General features: G+C 50.9%; 4 protein-coding genes across 4 annotated transcripts; 3 read left to right on the top strand and 1 right to left on the bottom strand.

Moving 5' to 3' along the window:
- The first annotated feature begins 4,950 nt into the window (after nt 1–4,950).
- LOC142355160 (uncharacterized) lies at nt 4,951–12,922 on the top strand. The gene is made up of 26 exons (XM_075407414.1): nt 4,951–5,162; nt 5,553–5,648; nt 5,792–5,887; nt 6,000–6,056; nt 6,227–6,377; nt 6,801–6,905; nt 7,009–7,068; nt 7,168–7,260; nt 7,363–7,415; nt 7,536–7,578; nt 7,685–7,758; nt 7,838–7,899; nt 7,990–8,084; nt 8,358–8,385; nt 8,694–8,780; nt 9,104–9,187; nt 9,587–9,661; nt 9,802–9,989; nt 10,169–10,366; nt 10,613–10,675; nt 11,132–11,188; nt 11,295–11,328; nt 11,429–11,490; nt 12,195–12,245; nt 12,430–12,580; nt 12,700–12,922. Exons 2-26 carry the CDS (start codon nt 5,635–5,637, stop codon nt 12,873–12,875), a joined length of 2,157 nt encoding a protein of 718 aa, XP_075263529.1. The 5' UTR covers nt 4,951–5,162; nt 5,553–5,634; the 3' UTR covers nt 12,876–12,922.
- Nucleotides 12,923–14,296: 1,374 nt separating this feature from the next.
- On the top strand, nt 14,297–15,108 carry LOC142355162 (uncharacterized). Its single transcript, XM_075407415.1, has 2 exons — nt 14,297–14,684; nt 14,830–15,108. Exons 1-2 carry the CDS (start codon nt 14,337–14,339, stop codon nt 15,106–15,108), a joined length of 627 nt encoding a protein of 208 aa, XP_075263530.1. The 5' UTR covers nt 14,297–14,336.
- A 639-nt stretch (nt 15,109–15,747) lies between these two features.
- Nucleotides 15,748–17,151, top strand: LOC142355167 (uncharacterized). Its single transcript, XM_075407421.1, has 4 exons — nt 15,748–15,878; nt 16,046–16,356; nt 16,451–16,632; nt 16,864–17,151. The coding sequence occupies exons 1-4, from the start codon at nt 15,788–15,790 to the stop codon at nt 16,925–16,927; spliced, it is 648 nt and encodes a 215-aa protein (XP_075263536.1). The 5' UTR covers nt 15,748–15,787; the 3' UTR covers nt 16,928–17,151.
- LOC142355163 (uncharacterized) lies at nt 17,139–18,382 on the bottom strand. The gene is made up of 2 exons (XM_075407416.1): nt 17,987–18,382; nt 17,139–17,657 (listed from the first exon to the last, which is right to left on the bottom strand). The coding sequence occupies exons 1-2, from the start codon at nt 18,380–18,382 to the stop codon at nt 17,139–17,141; spliced, it is 915 nt and encodes a 304-aa protein (XP_075263531.1).
- Between the last annotated feature and the right edge of the window lie 329 nt (nt 18,383–18,711).

Genomic DNA, 18,711 nt, shown 5'->3' on the forward strand with positions numbered 1-18,711 from the left:
GACAGCTGGGATCAGGTGGTGCGCTGTTGTGTGGTGCTCCATGCTTGGCTGGAGCAGACAGGTTCTGGCGGTGGCGGCCTACAGCTCACTCACGCCTCCCACTCAACCAAGCAGAGGCGTGTGGCATTGTGGCTAGCCATGTGCTTTTGCAGGAAAAGCACAGAATTTCTTCTCGTACTCCACGTATGCGATACTCGGCAAGCACTTGGATCCTAGGGCGACAGTCAGCGGATGCCTTGATGTCTGCACACGCCTCTCCGGGCAGCAGGATTATCCCTTGAGGCTTTCAGCCGCCGTTTCAAACGCACTATTGAGGGCTGGCAAACTGGGTCAAGCAGTGCCTCCAGGACTCGAATATTATGGTGTGTAAACCCTTCCAGCTCAATCGCCATGTGATCCCTCCTGGCAACTGCCCTGTCGCCCGGCCCCTGTGGATGTCCGTCTTGAGTGCAGCATCCCGAGAGCGGGCCCGGGGCAAAGCGAACTCTCTTGTGATCCGCTGTGGCCTTGGCTGCTGCATGGAGGGCAGAGAGCTGTCAGCAATGCAGCAGCCAGTATCATACCATTCTGTGCTCATGATGCTAAGCATGGGGCACATTAGCGATCTGAAACTTGGAGTAACACAGCGTTTCCTGCCAGGATGCTCGCGTGGAAATGCCCACAATGTCTTAAGAGGAAGGAGCCCACCTGCAAATGTGGTGGTTTTCTGACAACCACCTTGGTCAGATAAAACTGGCTGGCTATCATCATCAGTAGAACAATGAATGGCTCCGGTACCACTAGAATCATGACGTGTGCGGTGTACGCCCTGCGCTTTGTAAGGGCAGCAGTCATGTCTGGAAATACCTTTAGCCTTTTTCCGCAACCTCCTGCTTGATCCAGTAGGGCTTTCTGCAGATGCAGATGGCATTAACTGCTCGCTGGTACAGGAATCTTCGTTGATGGAGGCTTGGCTGTCGGGAACTACATCTGGATTTGCGGAATCCGAGCTCTGCATTAAGTGAAACCGAGGGGTGCTGCCTCGTGCAGTTGCCAATATAGCCTGATGTGTATGATCAGGAGGTGCCGGTGGTGCTCCAGTCGATGCCATGCTTAAGTACCTGGTCTGAGACCGTGTTCTTCTGGCACCCTGGAAGTAACGGTCTGGCGGCACATTCAGCAAGCTCAGTAAGGTCCGACAGGTTGCATAGCAGCATTCAGTTCCGGACTGTGGCCGCTTCACTACTCCTAGTAAAGGCACGTGAGATTCGTGAGGCAAACTCTTGGTTAGACGATGGTATACTCGTACAGGAAAGGCTTGTCCGTAACAGGCTGCGCACTGAGCAGCCATCTGACCTCTCCATGAGACCATGCCGCAGCAATCTGCACTGCTTCAAATTTGTCTCTGCTGCAAAATCTCCCTGAGATGTTTCAGAGATAGGAAACGGGTGGGCTGGAGCAGTCCCCTCATGCGATGGCTGCCTGTCCGGCACTGTCTCTAGATGGTAACATGTCCCAACACCTGTCATGCCCGGCTCATGCTGTATGCTGGTAGACTTGCGTCTTGTCCTCGTCTTTTGAGAACATGGGTAGCTAACCTTTGCCATGTGAACTAGGCGACAGCAAATAGTAGCGGAAATCAAACCATGACGAGCGGTGAATTGTGATTTTGAATGCGGTTTCATCTGCTGTTGAAAACTGGACTTCCTGGCGGGGCCAATCTATTCATTACCTGAGAGAGTTGGCTCCATCATGAATGCAGGGGATGGTTGGCTGTCCTGCACGTCCTCTTTGCTAGGTGTGGAAGTCTCGATCTTGTGTTCTGCTGCTTCAACATGGGGGAACAACACGCTCCTGGACCGGCCAGTGATGCATTCTGTCATGTCTGAGCTGCTGGACTGGTACAAGTACAACCAGGAAGAGCATCAGATTGGAGCATGGTTGAAGCCCACGGCAAAGCCTACGCACTAAGACGGCACAAGGTCAGAGGTCAGCAGCTTGCTACGAGCAAGCTGCAAGTTCCTTATACTCACAGTGTTGTATAGCATATGCAGGGGAAACTGCTATTATCAAATTACATCTGTGCATCCTGGCGCATCCGAGTCCAAGAGAGACAAATGCCTGAAGAGTGCCTGCTGTCTTGGAACGTTCACTGCTAAACAAGCAGAAAATATCTACTAGTAAATGGTAGGGTACGTAGGTATGGGCCTGCACGGCCTACCTCTCCAGCTCTAGTGCGATACCCTACTTAGGGTACCTGCGTACCTTCCGCAAGCGAAGTGGTATTCTAGTACGAGCAAGGTACGAGTAGGGACAGTAGGTACTGTATTGCCGCTTGGCTGTCCTTTTGGCTGTAATCAACCTTTCACTAGTACTAGTACTGACTACTAATACTCGTGCTCATTTGCAAGATCAGACTTGATCTCTCTCTAGCGGTAGGGTAGTAGAGATCTGTAGGAAGACGTACCCTAGCTAGGAAAGGTAGGGTAGGCTGGTAGGAAGGTAGGGTGGCCGGCCGGTGGGTAGGTACTGGTACGAGTACAGTAGTGAACCTTTCCATCGCTACAGTACTCGTACCTACTACCTACGTGTACGGTACTATACGAGTAATCTTGCACCGACCCACCTGCATGCGCGATATCGAGATTCGAGCCTGCCTGCAATCTGCATGCAGCAGGGGACCTATATCGCTAGTACCCAGGGACCTAGCCAACTGCCAACCCACGAGTACCTACCTACCCTACCTATCGAATATCGATAGCCCTACGAGTAATCTCAGCGAAGCGTTGGGTTTTGGGGAGTACGAAGAATGAGTACTGCTCAAAGCGCAGCGCGAGCGATTAGTGGTATCCCGCGTACGGGAACATGCTATATACGTTCGCTTTTCCGTTTTGAACTGTTTCCGTACGAGTACTCGTAATATAAGCGATATAGTAATGAACCAAAAATAGGGAGCCGTCCGATTATGAAATAAACAGATATGGCCGCACGATTTAGGATGCAATTAATTCTTACCGTCAGATTAGAGAGCCGAACTACACAGACCGCAAGATTTTCGAGTTAGATATGTTCAAAATTACGCAGCCGCACGATCAATCACACGATAGTCAGGAGCCGCACGATCTGGTGAGTAGGTACCAACGTACGAGTACTGGTACCTATTCCAGGTACCAATTAGACCTACTCCAGGTACAAATTCTAGGTACTCGTAGTAGGTACCTTGAGTAGGTACGAGTACTCGTAGGTACAGTACTGGTACGAGTACCTACTCCAAATTAGACCAATTAGACCTACTCCAACTCGACCTACTACAATATTAGCTACTCGTACTCGTAGTAGGTACCTGGAGTAGGTACTCGCAGGTACCTACCCCACCCCCAAGGTAGGTCCCTGGAGTGGGTACCAATGCTAGGTACCCGTGGTAGGCACCAGACAGATTAGCAGATTTTGGGGGGGTTTTCTGGGTTTTACCGGGTTCATTTATTAGCCGTGCCCCGAGTAGGTACACCTGGAGTAGGTACCTTCTCCTGGTACAAATACTGGTACCTACCGTATATTACCATGCCGGGACTATACACTAGGTACCTTCCCTACCAGACAGTTTAGTAGATCTTAGGGGTTTTTTTTCTGGGTTTTACCGGTAGATCAATTTGGTACTACTAGTACGCGGCGGGACTGACGGTTTGCCAGTTTTAACTTTTTAACTTTTAACGCCGCGGATGATCATTGCTCGTATGTTCTAGCATTTGGCATAACCATCCATAAGAGCCAAGGAATGACCATTGGGGCCGATCAACCCATCAATTGCGGGCGGTCATAGATATCGGAGGACAAAAATTCAATGCAAGGCCTATCTTACCTTTGTTGCTTTGTCTAGGGCCAAGACGTTATCTGGAATAGCTTTCCAGCCTGGGCCTCCTTTCAAGCCGAATATCCAAATGCAGTGGCATGCGGCCTAGACTAGAACACGACGCAGAACTGTCGGGACTAGCAAAGGACACTCTTAGAGATTGGGAGCATTTGCTAAATGATCATATGTTTTCTGAGTAAATCAGTAGGATTGTAAGCTCTACACTACCCAAAACCCAACAGCTTCGCGCAGTGCAACTGCCCAAGTTCCATATTAATAAGGATAGTATCTGGCCAGTGGGGGTATAAAACAACTTCAAACACACGGCAATCGGTCGACTTCGCGCCTGCCTGGAGGGTGCGCGCGGAAGGGGACCATCCCGTCCGGGACTCCTTTTGGGTCATGTATGAAAAAAAGCCAACACGTTCATGCACCCGTTTACCGCGCACACTCTGAGCCTCGAGCCGAACCGTGCAGGCCTGTTTTAGTACTTGATGCAGTATAAAAACTGTTTCTAAAAGTGTTTCTCAGCTACAGTACTCAGTAGAAACATAACATAACGTTATCCAGTAGTGAACCTGATTTAACCTTTAAAATCATGTTGTACCCTATCTATGTCGCCGCCCTATCTATGTCGCCGCCCGATGCCGCTCCCATCTCTGTGTGAAGACTGAAGGGTACACGGACGTACCGTCGTTTACCCCCGCTGGCCGCTGCCCACTAGCCTACCGCCTACAGTACTGTAGGTACCTACCGACCGGCTACCTACCTACCTACCCGATCGGTTCCCGCTCAATTTGTGTACGAGTACATCACTATCACGTAACCCGTAAGCAATACTCGTACTATAGTACTATAGTACTATAGTACTACTAGTATTAGGATTTAGATTGACCAATACCGGACCCCGGAACAGTGTAATAAGTTCATACGGGAAGCAACGGAAAGCGTGGGAAAATGTAGATAGATATAAAAAACCAGCCAGCCTGTGTGGAAATACTAGTACTTTATAGTTCTGTCTTCCCTCGCCACCAGCTGCCATGTGCATGGTCGTCGAGAGTTCAGACTTGCAGGCCACAAGCGCACTGACAGATGCAGAACAGTAGACGGGCAATCAGGAACTAGCACGTACCTACTGTAGTCGGCGGTGCCAGGCAGTGCACACAAATGATCAGCCTCCAAGATTTTTGTGGTGCTACCTGCAACAGGGGAGGGGGGGATGCCGGAATTTGTTCTGTAACTCCACCGCCCCAGGCGATCGATGTGTCGGCCTGAGATCGAGGTTGTAAGACGCCCCAGCACCTCTCGACGCCTACGATTCCGACGTTATCAGGTAGTTGCCCCGGTTCCAACCGTTATGATACTGGGGGGGGGGGGGGGGGGGGTTACTCGGGTGTTCGTTCATTTCAGCGACACTGGCCTGCGACACTGGTTTTCAACGTGGCAAGCATTGGTGGGCACCCACAGAAACACAACGCTGGAGGACAACGTGTTAAGCCTCCCCCCAAAGCCGGCACCGGAGGAATCCTGTTGCCTTTCGTGTCTCTCTCTCTCTCTCTCTCTCTCTCTCTCTCTCTCCTGGCATTCTGTGAGTTTGGTGGTTGGTGTTTGAATCCACTTGCCAGGCACTGCCAAAGGACCAGAATCTGGGCATCACAATACTCATGGGTGACCTACACTGTACGTGCCGCATCGCCTCACATCTTCCCTTTTTGTTGACAAGGTACCAATAAGTGACTAGTATCAAAACATGGCTCGTGGCTGTGAAATGGCTGTGGCACTGCGCGCCCCGTGGAGGTCGCAACATGATGCTGCAAACGTGCGTCTACTGTTGCTCTTTGCCTTGGTCTTGCTTGTCATTGATTCTGGTTTCATCGCTTCACCCCTATGCCATTGCTTCCCAAATGATACTTTGAACTACATATGGATACTGAACTTTTTAACCACTGATACACTTCTCAGGCGAGGCATAGCCTCAAATGATGTGAAGGAAGCTTCGAAGCAGGTGGCCGCAAACCTGGCACGGTTCTCATCCATGGGAAAGTTGGAGACAGAGGGGTATGGCTCCCATCCTGCATGGTTAACATCCTGCCAGCAGGAGCCCCTTCCTACTCCACCCCCTTTCCAACACACAGCAGCAGACATGCAGTACCTGACATTTCACTCGCAGGCCTGGAAACCAGTTTGTGAGTGCTACACATGGCCACATGACAGTTAACAACGGCAGGTACGAAGTACCTCTCCCTGTGGATTCGAACATGCCTGATGCGTGCAGTGGATTGCCATCAATTGGATCTGTTTGTTTTGTGTTGGCCTGCCCCCCCCCCCCCCCCCCCCCGGCCCCGCCATTTTTTCTTCTGACATCGCTCAATAGCCGCTGACACCTCTGCATCCCAGACACAATGCAGTTTATCGACTTGTGAACACGGTGTATGTCATCGGAATTGCGGCTCCAAGCACCGCACTCTTCTCACTTGTACGGCTTGTAGATGGTGCGACAAAGCAGCTGGTGGTAGCATGTCGTGGCACAGATGTCACAGTGGACAAAGTAAGCTTGACATGCCACTGCACAGTCAGTCCTCCCATCCTTGCATCCTTGGAGTGAGAACATGGCAAGCATTGCCGGCAGCCTTTTCCACAGCTACCGTGATCACCGCCACCCCCTCTACCATTTCAAAAGCAGCAGACAAGAGTATCTCAGCATGCATTCTCGTGCGGGTTTGCTGTGCCCGGGGTGGTCGGGGGATGGCTGTGTGTGATGTTGCTTTGCTTGATGTCTGCCAAAGCAGCTGTGCTTTCTCTTGCCTCTTGCAAACCCCATATTCACCGGGTTGAGACTGGGGAAAGGAAGTCTTGGCATTGTGGTGGTATTTGTCTCTTGGTAGTGGTAGATAAGACATGAGGACAGATCATGATACGGCCATGCACAGTTCTCAACCATCCCACGCCATGTGTGCATGACTATTTTCAGGTTGCCAAGAACTACGCCGCTGTATATGCTGGCACCAGTGCAGCTCTTGATACACTGGGTACCAACCCAACACAGGCAGATGTGGTCTCCGCCAACATGCTAACGGTTCGCCCCTACAGAAACGGATTTCCCTCTTGAAACAAGTTCAGCTTTTAAACCTTTTCACTGGCCGCTCACCTTCACTCACTCATGCCTGCTGCTCCTGCAGCTTATGTTTCCGGAGGACTCCAAGAAAGACAAGAAGAATAAGAAGAAGGCTGATCAATCGGTACTGTTTCCTGTTTCTAATCATGGCACTCATATCATGGTTGTTGTATTCGGCCAGGTGGACCGCTGAACAGAAACCTATGACGGCTTGGAAACCCAGGTGGATGCAGCTGCTGTTGGCTCCAAGCCCCGAGGCAATTGGCACGGACAACGGCGATCACTAGTTGATGGCCCAAAGCTTGGAGATGCTACAGTATGTTGAGCTAACCCTCAATGCCGTTTATGCTGGGCGATGCACATGGTTCCTTCCGTTCATCCCATATTGTCACGCCAAACTTGCCCGCTCGTGTTCCAGGTGGACAAACAAGCTGGCATACCTCCTTCTCCTGCACGTAGCTCCATCTACAGGTAAACCCAAGGTGGCCTGCTGTGCTGCGCTGCCCGTTGATTGTTTCTAGTCATTCCGAGCACATTCATTCCATATCTTTTGACACAACTGCTCGGGGTTTCTGCACTTGCTGTCTGCAGAACTCCTAAGTCCAGTCCAAAAGGAAGTAGGATAAGCACTCCAGTAAGTAGTAAGCCGGAGAACTTGGCTGCGTAATTTCCAACCTGCCTCACGTCTGTGTCACCATGGATATAAATGGCGTGACTCTTATTCGATCTGACTGATACAGGACTGGCGCGGTTTCAACGGGGCCACCACAGCCCCCAGCAGCAGCCGTCCCTCCCAGAACGGAGACAACGAGTGGTGTGTATTGAGACATGGCCTGATTCAACTCTGTCTCATCAGTGCTGCTAACTAAGTTTGCGATAATTGACATCTTCAGGGACCAATTGTCTGCTTTTCCACCTCCGACGTTATGTGCAGACGTGCCGTCTTCTCCTCCAGGTATTCATGGCAGACTGGTGCCATTGCATGCCTTCCATGTTCATGACTTTCTCCTTCAATTTCTGATGATTTGTGCCTGATCATTGGTAGTGCCAACAGGGGTAGCAACAGACCAGGACCCTCAGAGGAGCTTTGAGACGACACTCAGGAACAGTAGCCTAGTTGATGAATCAGAATTTTTTCAGGTGTGTTTAGCATGTTGACTCTTCGCCAGCTGGATCAGATTTCTTCTGCAACTCGTGTTTGTTCCGGGCTGTATCCCTCAATCTGCCAATCCCTCAATCTGCCGGCCGTTCCACAGCAACAGGCTCCCTCGGAACTGGGCTCTGTTACCATGTGGAATGCAGATCACCTGCGGATGCTGCTTGTTGCTTGGCATGAAATGCATAAGCACATTTCATGTATGGATGAATGTTCTGTTTCCATTGGCCAACCCGAATATTTGGTTGGACTTGCAGATTGCCCCAGACTCTTCATCCGCACCTGGTGCGTAGCCAGCCTCAGTTGTTCCGGCATTGTTGCATGACATGTCTGCAATTTCTGATGGTACCTCTACCTGTACACCTGGCTATTCTACCCATGTTGTCTAGGCCACTTCTGTTTCAGCTTGCCCCAGTCGATGGACAGAGACCCTCTCCCCTGTGACTTGATGGGAGCTGAAGTTGCATGATGCCGAGCAGAGTCTGTGTGCCGATCGGTTTGTTAGTAAGACCGTTCGTGGAATTGTGTTGCTTGTTTCCTTCCGCCATTTGTCTTTTCTGCATACATGCCACTCTATGTTTGCATCGATGTAGGTTTTGCTAATTTCGGAGCTCCTGCGCCCCCGGTTGTTGACCATGATGAGTTTCCATCCATGCATGCTCTTGGAGATGCCACTCACGGTGAGCTGTACAACCACTGCGATGTGGTGATTTCTTGCTTGTTGTAGCAATGTAAAGCTTGTTGAGCACAGACCCCCATGATGGTCTGTGCTCAAGCCTTTTCATGTGCCCCGATTCTGTCACCAAGCTGTGTCTCACTCTGATTTGTTGTTAATGGATGTCCGGGTACCATGCGGACTATACAGGCGATAGCCTTCTGTACCTCTGGCGGTTGCCTGGCATTTTATTACTACTACTGTCTGGGCACCAACTGGTTTAGCCATTTGCAACCAAGGCTTGCGGTTTGTAGGTTTTGACGCCTCTTGATTCTGTTCTGCTCTCAGGCTTTTCCAACTCGGCAACCACGACTGATATGCTCCCGGCACAATCTTTCAAGCATGAAGATGCTCCTTTTGGTACAGCAGCAGGCAAGCCGCCCCCTGACCCCTAACCCCTGACGTTTGGAGACGCTGGTTGCGCCGAGATCCATCCACCATGTAGAGGCTTTTGCTGTGGTGTTTTGTGCCACTCTCTCATAAACACACACACACACACACACACACACACACGTGTACCAGTGCAAGGAACTGTCTTCATCCTCACCGAGCTTGCGTGCACGTCAGTCTTGACCCTGAGGAAGACAGCCCATATTTGTTGGTTACGGATGGGGATGGAAGGGAGAATAGTGACAACACTTGTCAGCTTGTTTTCAGAGAACAACCGGTGTGTGTCTCAACCACCCCGCACCTCTTCGTTTGTCACCGGAGGAAGTAACCAGTGCGGTAGATTGTCTCATCGGGCATATTGCCATTGTTGGCCCTTGACAGGATTTGCTGAATTCGGATGGGGTGGGCCGGATGCTGCAAACACTCTGCCGTCCACGGATGTTGCCCAGGCCAAAGGTCCCCCCCCTTTCCCCCCCTTTCCCCTATCACAATTCGATTGCTTCCAGGTCTCCTATGGCCCACCACTCCTGCCTTGTCAACTGAATCATGCCGTGGAGCTCCTGATTCTTATTTGTTACAATTTTGCACATATACAGACTTCGGCGCTCTGCCCGCATCTCCCGATAGTGACCAGAACAGGGATTCTTATGCGGGGCAGGCCAGCATCACAGTTGAAGCATTTGCGCAGCCTTCCATTGCTTCGGTTACTCCAGCAGCCGCGTCTGACTTTCTTCGCCATCCGCTTCCTGTCAACACCAGTCCATCCATGCTTCAACTTGTCGAGGTATCATTCTGCTGTATCAGTTGGCTCCAGTGTCCTGGTTGATATCGAGTCGCAAGGCTGCACCAAGTCGCAAGGATCCTTGTTGATCGTGAACAACTTGCCTCTTGTCAGACTTAAGCAGCTATCGCTCTTGTCAGACTGTCCTCCTGAGCCCCTGGTGTCACTGTTTTGGATGGCAGGTATGGGAGGCTGAGTTTCAGGGTGACATGCTGATGTCTTCATCTATCAGCGGCGAGGTGCAAATGACAGCAGGCATGGTAGCACAAACGCTTCCGGCATTTACAATTCAAGCAAGAATAGCGGAAAGCCACCCTGTCTATCCGCTTTTGCAAAAATCATTGCTTGCAGCCGAAATGAAGGATGGAGCCGGCTGCCTGGTAAGTGCTTCCTAGCATTCTAATCATCAGTGGCTGGAGCCATGTGATTTACGGCTCCAGGCAATCCTCGGCAATGGACAACTGGTTAGGCATTGTAGAGCATATCCGAGTGGAGCAGGTATTCTGTGCAAGCTATCCTGTCACACAAAAACAAGCAGAGGCACCTCTGCTGATGATCTATTTGTTCCTTGCAGCCGCAAGGTTGCCTTACTATATGCAGCTTCCCACCTGTTGTGTCTCCTGCAGGACACAAAGCCAGGTTCGTACCGGGCAGAATTTGATGCCGGTGACGAACTTGAACACCCTCAGGTAGGTACTTTGTGTTCCCTTGGGCTTATTCTGTTAGTTTACCTGATTTCTCCCTAGATGTTGCCTCCAACTGGTGAAGCGTGTCAACATTAAACCCAGGCCGATACACAGACTAGGGACATTCAGGAGGGGTCAACACTATATTGCCAAGCATGGAGGGATTCAGAAGCTAGCGGCAGGGCCGGAGTCCAGCCATCAGCGACATGCGTGCCCAGCTGATGGCTGGGCAATCCAAGTATATCAGTAACTTCTCTTTGGCTGGCACAGTGCAGTGGCAGTGCATAGTATTGGCCCAAGTTTGCAGGATGGGGGTTCGGCTCACGGATGCATACTCGCTCATTGTAGTGCAGCAACAAATCAAGACAACAGCTTAGCTAGTGCGCACCAACACATAGCAACTGCCTGCCTGGCGTACATATGTGCTTTCTTCACTGTCAGTGCAAACGCCCTTCGCAGGCACTGCTGCGATATCAACTGCCTCCTTCGTCAGTGCCTCCCCCAATGGTTGTCAAGGTGGGTGAATAGCCTGGAGAGTATGACTCTACCTATGCCATGGTTGTAAGTAGTGCGTGCTGCAGCCAACATTTGCAGTGTGAGTAACAGACCTTGCACTGCGCAGGTGTCCATCGGAGCACTTTCTGGATCACTTCCAGGTCTGAAAATGGACCTTATTCTTCGTTTTCTCAATGTAGCATCAGTTTCAGAAGTTGGCATGGTTGCAAGTTCTTACTCTGTTTCAAATGTTCCAAGTAGGTGGACCGGAGCTCGTGTCGGTGATGTACGCAGTGTCTCCCATGCTTTGCGGCCCCCTTGAGGTACGTGACAAATACCATACAAACCTCTATCTTCTAAACAAACAAATATCCTGCACAGGGCTTGATGTCAATGGTGAACCAGCAAAGTATTTACACAGAAGCTAATTGCACGCTGTTTTATTTTGGAGTTCGGCAGATGCCCATTTGCATGTGGTATAATTCCATGCGAATACAAGCGGTTGTGTGCACGCTCCCGAGATACGACCAGTGTAGAAATTCTTGGGATTGACGCCAAAATAGCGGAAGCTCCCATCTCTTCCACCACATACTACACATCCGTGCCAAGAACACCGGATCAAAGATGCTCGCTCGGTTCTTTTTTTCCAATTTGAAAGGGAGATCTGAGGGGGATGGTCTCATTTTCACCCCTGGGTAACATGTGCAGCTGCACAGGCCAACAGCAACACGTATCAGGTGTTATGTCAGGGGGAAACACTAGGTGTTCCAGTTTATATATAGAGGATAACATTGTGTACACTGGTTGCTGCCGGTCTGATGCATCCTGGGCATTGCTGATCCCGTGCCGGAGGCTTGTCAGATGCAGATGACGCGAGAGCCCCCCTGTGTTGGGTCGCTTTCCCTTTCCTGAAGCACATGTTTCTGTTCCTCCATATTCCTCTCCCTGGATTAACTGCATGTGCCAGAGAAACCTTACTTTGCGCAGGAGAGAAAAGTATCCCTTACCTCCATGCCCTCTGCTGCAGGATGTCTTCGTGCAGGTTGAGCTTGGCAGTAAGAATCTAGTGCCTGTGAAGGTGATTTTTATGAGATTAATGTTGTTGACAGGCGTTCGCGTTTCTCTGAAATTCCCTTGTTTTATCAGTGGTTACTTGCATAATAACACTGCCGCAGGCGATGGCTACACTTGGTACTTTCAATGAGTGGGAATTTCTGCGGCTGCAAAGCATTCCCTGAGGCTCATATATCGATTACTTGCAGGCACGCCCACATGCCGAATGGTGCCCTGCACGCGGCATAGTTCAGTGGCACATCGGCTCCCTTACTCCTGAAGCAGCTGGTGCATGTCATCTTCAAGTCGGCAGCGTTGATTCACCTGAGGATTCGATCCGTGGACATCATTTGCCCTCTGGTAAGGAGGGTTTAAATGAACCCAACTCTTGTTGCCTTCATATATGCTCAATCTGTGAGCACGTTTTACTTTTCCACTGTGTGCCGGGAGCAATCTGACTTGCTTGGTTTCGCATTCAGGCCTGGTCTCCCGTGCTTGCGCACGATTCACATGCTCCACGGGCAGCTTTTCCGGTGCGGCTTGCTTGCATGCAGAGAGTTCTTATGATGTGCACAAGCCCGGCCAGCAGTTACTGCCACCTTCAGTGTTGGTCACTGGGTTGGTCACTGCCAAACCAGCACTGCCAGCAAGGTAGATATGTGAGCCTATTCTTTATATTTTCTGAAATGTTTGAATGCACAAAGCCATGTTCAAAACATCAATGGCTCCTCCACACATATTCCTACACTGTGGACTGTTTGAGCTCCAGCATTAATCCGAAAGTGATGCAAACTCGCATACTGGTAGTACGAGCAGTGTGGAGTCAATTGCGTGGCACACAATTCTGGGCATACAGTTACACACTAGCTAGTACTGCTGCATTGTCACAGTGGAGGGGGCAGTGCCAGGCCCCCAACAGATTCCTAGCATCTCTCGTAACCCTAGCCAGAGCACATTGTAGTTATAGTAGTACGAACAAACGTACAGCAGGGCCGAAATTGCCCAGAGGAGAAGCACGCCGACGGGCAGCTGGACAAGTACAACGGCACGCTACGTTGCAAAGACAGTCTCTTCTTCGGAGCCTCGGCAGAACAGGTTGGGCCCGTGCGCAGTGCCCTGCACAGCCACAAGTTTGTCGGCTTTGCTGTCTGGCGCGGAGGCAAGGCCATCGCCCACTCCCACAACATAGTGCAAAGCATAGCACTAGGTAGGAAGCAAAGGGTCATTGGTGCCCTTGCCCATAAGCCGCCCATCACAGCTTTCAAGAGAAGGCTGATGGTTGACATCCATGACCTGGTGGAGAGGCTAGGGTGACTTTTTGCTAGGCACAGTACCGTTTGCAGGCATCTCTACTAGACAGATTATGGGTTGCACTCAGCACGGACGCCACAGGGGTGCATCTCAAGTTGCACAAGACTGTGCTACGACGTCTAAATGCATCACGCTGTGATCTTTACAGTTCTCGCCCCTCACATTTACCAGACTGGGTAGTAGGCAGTATGCTGTTCTTTTGTTTCTCTTACCCTACACGTACCTGACAAACACACCGTGTCTTTGAGGTGCTAGCCCATGACTCTGGTGAATGTCTAACGGCCGAATTAACCTGTTCTGGTGGTGAACTATTGTATGGTCTGTTCGCCAATGTGCCGAGCAGCAGTAGCATTTTGTCCCTTGCCACCGTATAGCCACTGGCACTCATAGCTGTGCCTCCGAGACCTCCTACACCGGTGATAGTAAGGCCTAAGGCCTGAGTAGAACTGGAAATCCACTAAAAATTATCTCCAACGTACCTACTCCCTACCCTACGAGTACTAAGGATAATCGTACTACTATTGTACTACAGTAACAGCTAATAAGTATTAACGATACTCTAGCGATACTCGTCGATCACACTTTCGATTTCAAATGCACGTGGCCGCCCGGCCGGGCTTGCTCGGGAGGCAGAATTCGGGTGTTTAACCTTCGGTTTTTTAAAGAGTTCGATGCAACAGATATTGAAAGGTCGACTATGAGACCCTTGTTCATGCAGCCATACGTTCACAGGAGAGGTTTCAGCAGTCTTTGAGCGCTGCCTCATGCCCGTGGGACCCTGGGATCTCCAAGAACTTCACAGGCAATGACTCAAGTTCATTCATCTTGGATATCTATAGCTCTGTTCACTGTTCTGCTGGCAGGGCGGTCCTGCTCAGAACTCAGGCCCACAGGAAGGCTTGATAAGCAGACAGAAGGCGAACTGTTCCATGCTGTCTTTCCCGTGGAATGCAAGCTTAATTCGCTGCTGTGGCAAAGTGTGGGACTTTGGTATTCGTTCCGTAAAGCGCGGATGCCAGGCTCATTCACGCGCCTCCTGGCATGCAAAGAAGAGAATCGGCAAGATTTCAAGGATGCAGGAGCTATGGACATCTGTCCTACCCACGTTACTCCTTCGTACACACACTTCAACAGACATGATGCCTACGGCCCGGTAAGTGCGGGTTCTGTGTGAGGCACTCTGATCCCCGGTTTGCTGATGCTACATACCCCAAATACGCATCATATTCCCCTTGTGGGTCTCAGTACCTGAATACTGCGATGGAACAGATCATATTGAGCAGTGTGTTGCCTCACAGTACAACATGGCAGGAACAGTTTTGCACTGGGTCACACACGTGCAGCCGAAGGAGAAGTATGTGTTGATTTTGGACAGCGATATGGTCATTATCCGCCCCCTCGTCCCAAGCGACCTGGGAGTGCTTCCTGGCCATGCGGTGGCTGCTCACTATGGCTACTTGAAGGGGGTGAATGATGATCTTGCACAGCGCCACATTCCAGAAATCTCACCTCGCAATGACAGCTTGGCCGGTCCATTTGGGCGGCGAAGTGATCAAGCCGGAGGTACACCTGCCTAGTAGCCTGGAATCCAAAATTCTCTTGCGGCACTGCCCAACACCGAAAATGGATGATGTTTCGCAGCTAAGGCTACTGGTCATCAATTGATTGATTACCTGTACAGGTGTACAGTCCATGGCATTCGACGATCTTCGCAGAGTAGGCACCCAATTACATGGCCTTGTTCCCCGTCCATCTGAACGCATGTCTACATCTTGTTCATATTGTCACAGCCTCTTGCACGTTGATATGCTTCCAGAATGAGAGGTTGGGGCGCGGGGGGGGGGGGGGGGGGGGATTGTAACACAAACTACACAGTACACATGGCGAATGGCAATATCTCCACTTCTGTGTGTGTATCCTCAGTCGCTATGCTAGCGCTCCTGTATGTAGCATGCCACTTATTTCCTGGTTCTCTTACCAGGTAGCTCCATTGTGGTTGGAATATACACAGGTATGTTTGGCTGCTATGAAATACATTTCACTCCTGGGGATTCTTGTGTACGTTCATGATGGAATAGGATGTACAGTCAAGGGTTGAGATCATCCGATGTATGTTGTGTATCCATGAGCGAAAGAGGACGGTTCTGAATGCTGGTGCTGGGATGACAACTGCAGAGGGTGCGTGAGGATCCAAAAGCATGGGCAGACACCGGAGATGTGTACGTGCGCCCAGGTGGAAAGCCATGGATAAGCGAAATGTATGGGTACTCTTTTGGCTGCGCAAAGGCTGACGTTTGGCATATCACAAACCATACGATGATGCTGTATCCAGGCTATCACCCATCAGGTGTACACGCCCTAGTTGCCTGGCACATTTCAAGGTCTACACACGTGGATTCTAGAATGTGAAGTACCTGTAGACAGCATTGCGGGTAGTCAGCCCACATGTGGGGATGCAGTCCTTTTGTCTGAATCTACATCCTGATGTTGCTTACTGAGTGCGTGCTGCATCAGGGTTTCCTTCAGTAATGCACTACGGGATAGAGTTCCAAATCGGTGATGACTACAGCTTCCACAAGCACTGGTTTCCGCATCTGGATGCACTGAAATGCCCGCCATGGGACACAAGGAGCCAGACTGACAGATTGGAAGGGCTTCTCCCGGCTCCCCCACACCCTTCAAAGCTCCCGGACGGACCATCTGAGATGGACAGGCTGCAACACCTCTATGCTGCTGTTACTATTGCCACATTGAACGAAGCGCTGTGCGAGCTACACCTCAAGCGATGTGATATATCGCTGTTCCTAATGGAAATCTGCCTGAAGGTATTCAAAATTCGGCCTCATGCTTGATTCTGAAGTATCCACGGGTAACGTTTCCTTGCTGGCCATGCTGTGAAGGATGATGACCTTGGCACAGGCAGTGAAGCTTTCAGAGGACATATACCAGGAGATTTGGCATCAGGAGCGAGTGGTTGCAGGGGATTCGTGTTATGATAGGAGGACTATGTGCCGCAACTGGATGGAAGCAGGAGAGTGTGAAAGGAACGCTGATTTTATGCTGATAAGCTGCCCGAAGTCGTGTGGGGTATGCAGTGAGAGGTGAGGGCCATGCGTATCAACTGCAGCCCTTGCTGCAGACTGTTTCCTAATGCAGCCATACAACTCATACGTTCCGTGACAATCCACTGGAGGGTATACGGCATATGTTGGTATGCTCGCATGCAAGCTATCCTCGTACAAGTTCAGCGGCATATGCTTTATGCAGTTAACGATGCTTGTGAGAAATGCTAGGTCCAATGGGTAACAGACTGGGTGTGCCTTGTTGTGTAGTGACATGGATCAGGAAACTTGCTCGGCCGGTCTGTGTTCACCTACCGAAGAAGCTGACCGGTAACCGCTGCAAGAAGTTGCTCGTGCGGCATACGAGAGGCACCACACAGATTATGAGCCAACAGTGAGAAAGTGAGTTGGAGCATCTGCCGATGAGAGTATCAACCCGGGCAAGCAGGTTTGAAGGGCGCATGGAGTCCTGGCGGTGACAGAGTTGTCAGCCCGGACAAGCATGACAAATTGTGGTCACAGCTTACATGTGTGGAGATGCAACACTACTTGCCATTCTTCCACTCGCGCATGAACTTCGTGTAATTCTCTGGTATCCATATCTTGTGCTGAAGGATGCGCTCCCTTATTTTTTCTGGCTGGCTGTCCCATAATCCAATAGGTATATTGAGACGCTGACAGGTTAGAAAGATCTGTGCTTGGCGATCGTATGGCTCCTGCCGAATCCAGTACTTGTACACCCAGACCCATTGTTTGTGAAGGTACTGAGACAAGTGGACGGGCAGCAGCAGCAACCGCACAACCAGAATCTCCTCAATCTTAGGCTTGCTGTAGCCACCAGAGACATTCACATCGATTTTTTTCTCGAGCTCTTTCTCGTTGATGAATATTGGTCCTGGTGCTTTCAACTTTCCCTTCCCCTTACCAGGCTTCTTTGCATGGCCAGCCGCAGCCATTGCCTCAGCTTCAGCCTCAGCTCTCAGCTGTTTCAGCCGGTGCTGGTATCGAGGCGTGGCCTTGATATGCTTCATGGCTGTGTTGTAGGAAGTCAAGCGAGCGCCGTACTGCGTATTCGATGAAGATGTTGTAAATGAGAAGGTGCAGCTTGAAGGGAAGGGCAGAGCCCAGGATGACGCTGTGCAATGGTGCATCGTGGCTAGAAGATCGTGACATGCACATGAGGGGTGTCAAATAGGCCAGGCCGCCAAGGGGGGGGGGGGGGGGGGGGCGATGGATAGCTATTGATTCATCAACAGACCAGTGTGGGTGATGATGCTCCATGCCATGCAGCTGGTAACTGATCATATCAGGATCGCATAAACCTCAGCAGGCGGGAAATTTGAACCCTGCAGCAGGAATCAATAGAGAGAATAGAATGGGTTGCAGAACACACCTGAATGGCAGAGAAGATTAGCAGGGCACCCCCAAGCACCAGTCTGACGTCTGCCTGCACAGTTTTCTTGTAATAGTGACTATAGTAACGGTAGTGATTGTACATTCGTTCCTCTGGATGTGCCAGTGCATAGTCATAGTCTGCTCGACTCTCCTGATCAGCCAAGGTCTCGTAGGCGGTCGCTATCCGCTGAAATTGGGCAGGGGCGTCTGGGCTTGGATTCTTGTCAGGGTGTACCTCTAGTGACAGCTTGCGATATGCCTTTTTGATCTCACTATCAGTAGCTTGATATCCGACCTTCAGAACATCGTAGCAGTTTTCATCGCCGCAGTACATAGATGACAGCGCCGGTGTCGCAATGCTGAAGAACACGACTAGTTTGAGACACCCGCCCATACTCTCAAGGGAGACAGTAAAATATTGACCTGTGCGAGTTCGCAAGGGCGGCAGGCCACTTCAGCTGTACACGACCAGGAGCAAGGACTCTCGATCGCAGTGCTCGCTGGCCAGACTCTTCATGCAACCTGTAGGAAGGTCAAGTTTCGACGATCAAGGCATGCGGACGGGAACCTCCGTTTCATTTCGAGGCCGCTCCCGGCTCCCAGGCTCCCCAGGCAGGGCAAATGCTCACACCCCAGCCACCTCCCCCCAGTCGCCCTAGCTGCCAGGCCACGTACTAGTACTCGTACCAACTGTTGACTGCATGCTCGCCTGGGTAGGGTAGG

This window comes from Convolutriloba macropyga, unplaced genomic scaffold (assembly GCF_964194025.1).
Source record: "Convolutriloba macropyga unplaced genomic scaffold, txConMacr16.3 SCAFFOLD_1672, whole genome shotgun sequence".
NCBI lineage: Eukaryota > Metazoa > Xenacoelomorpha > Acoela > Convolutidae > Convolutriloba > Convolutriloba macropyga.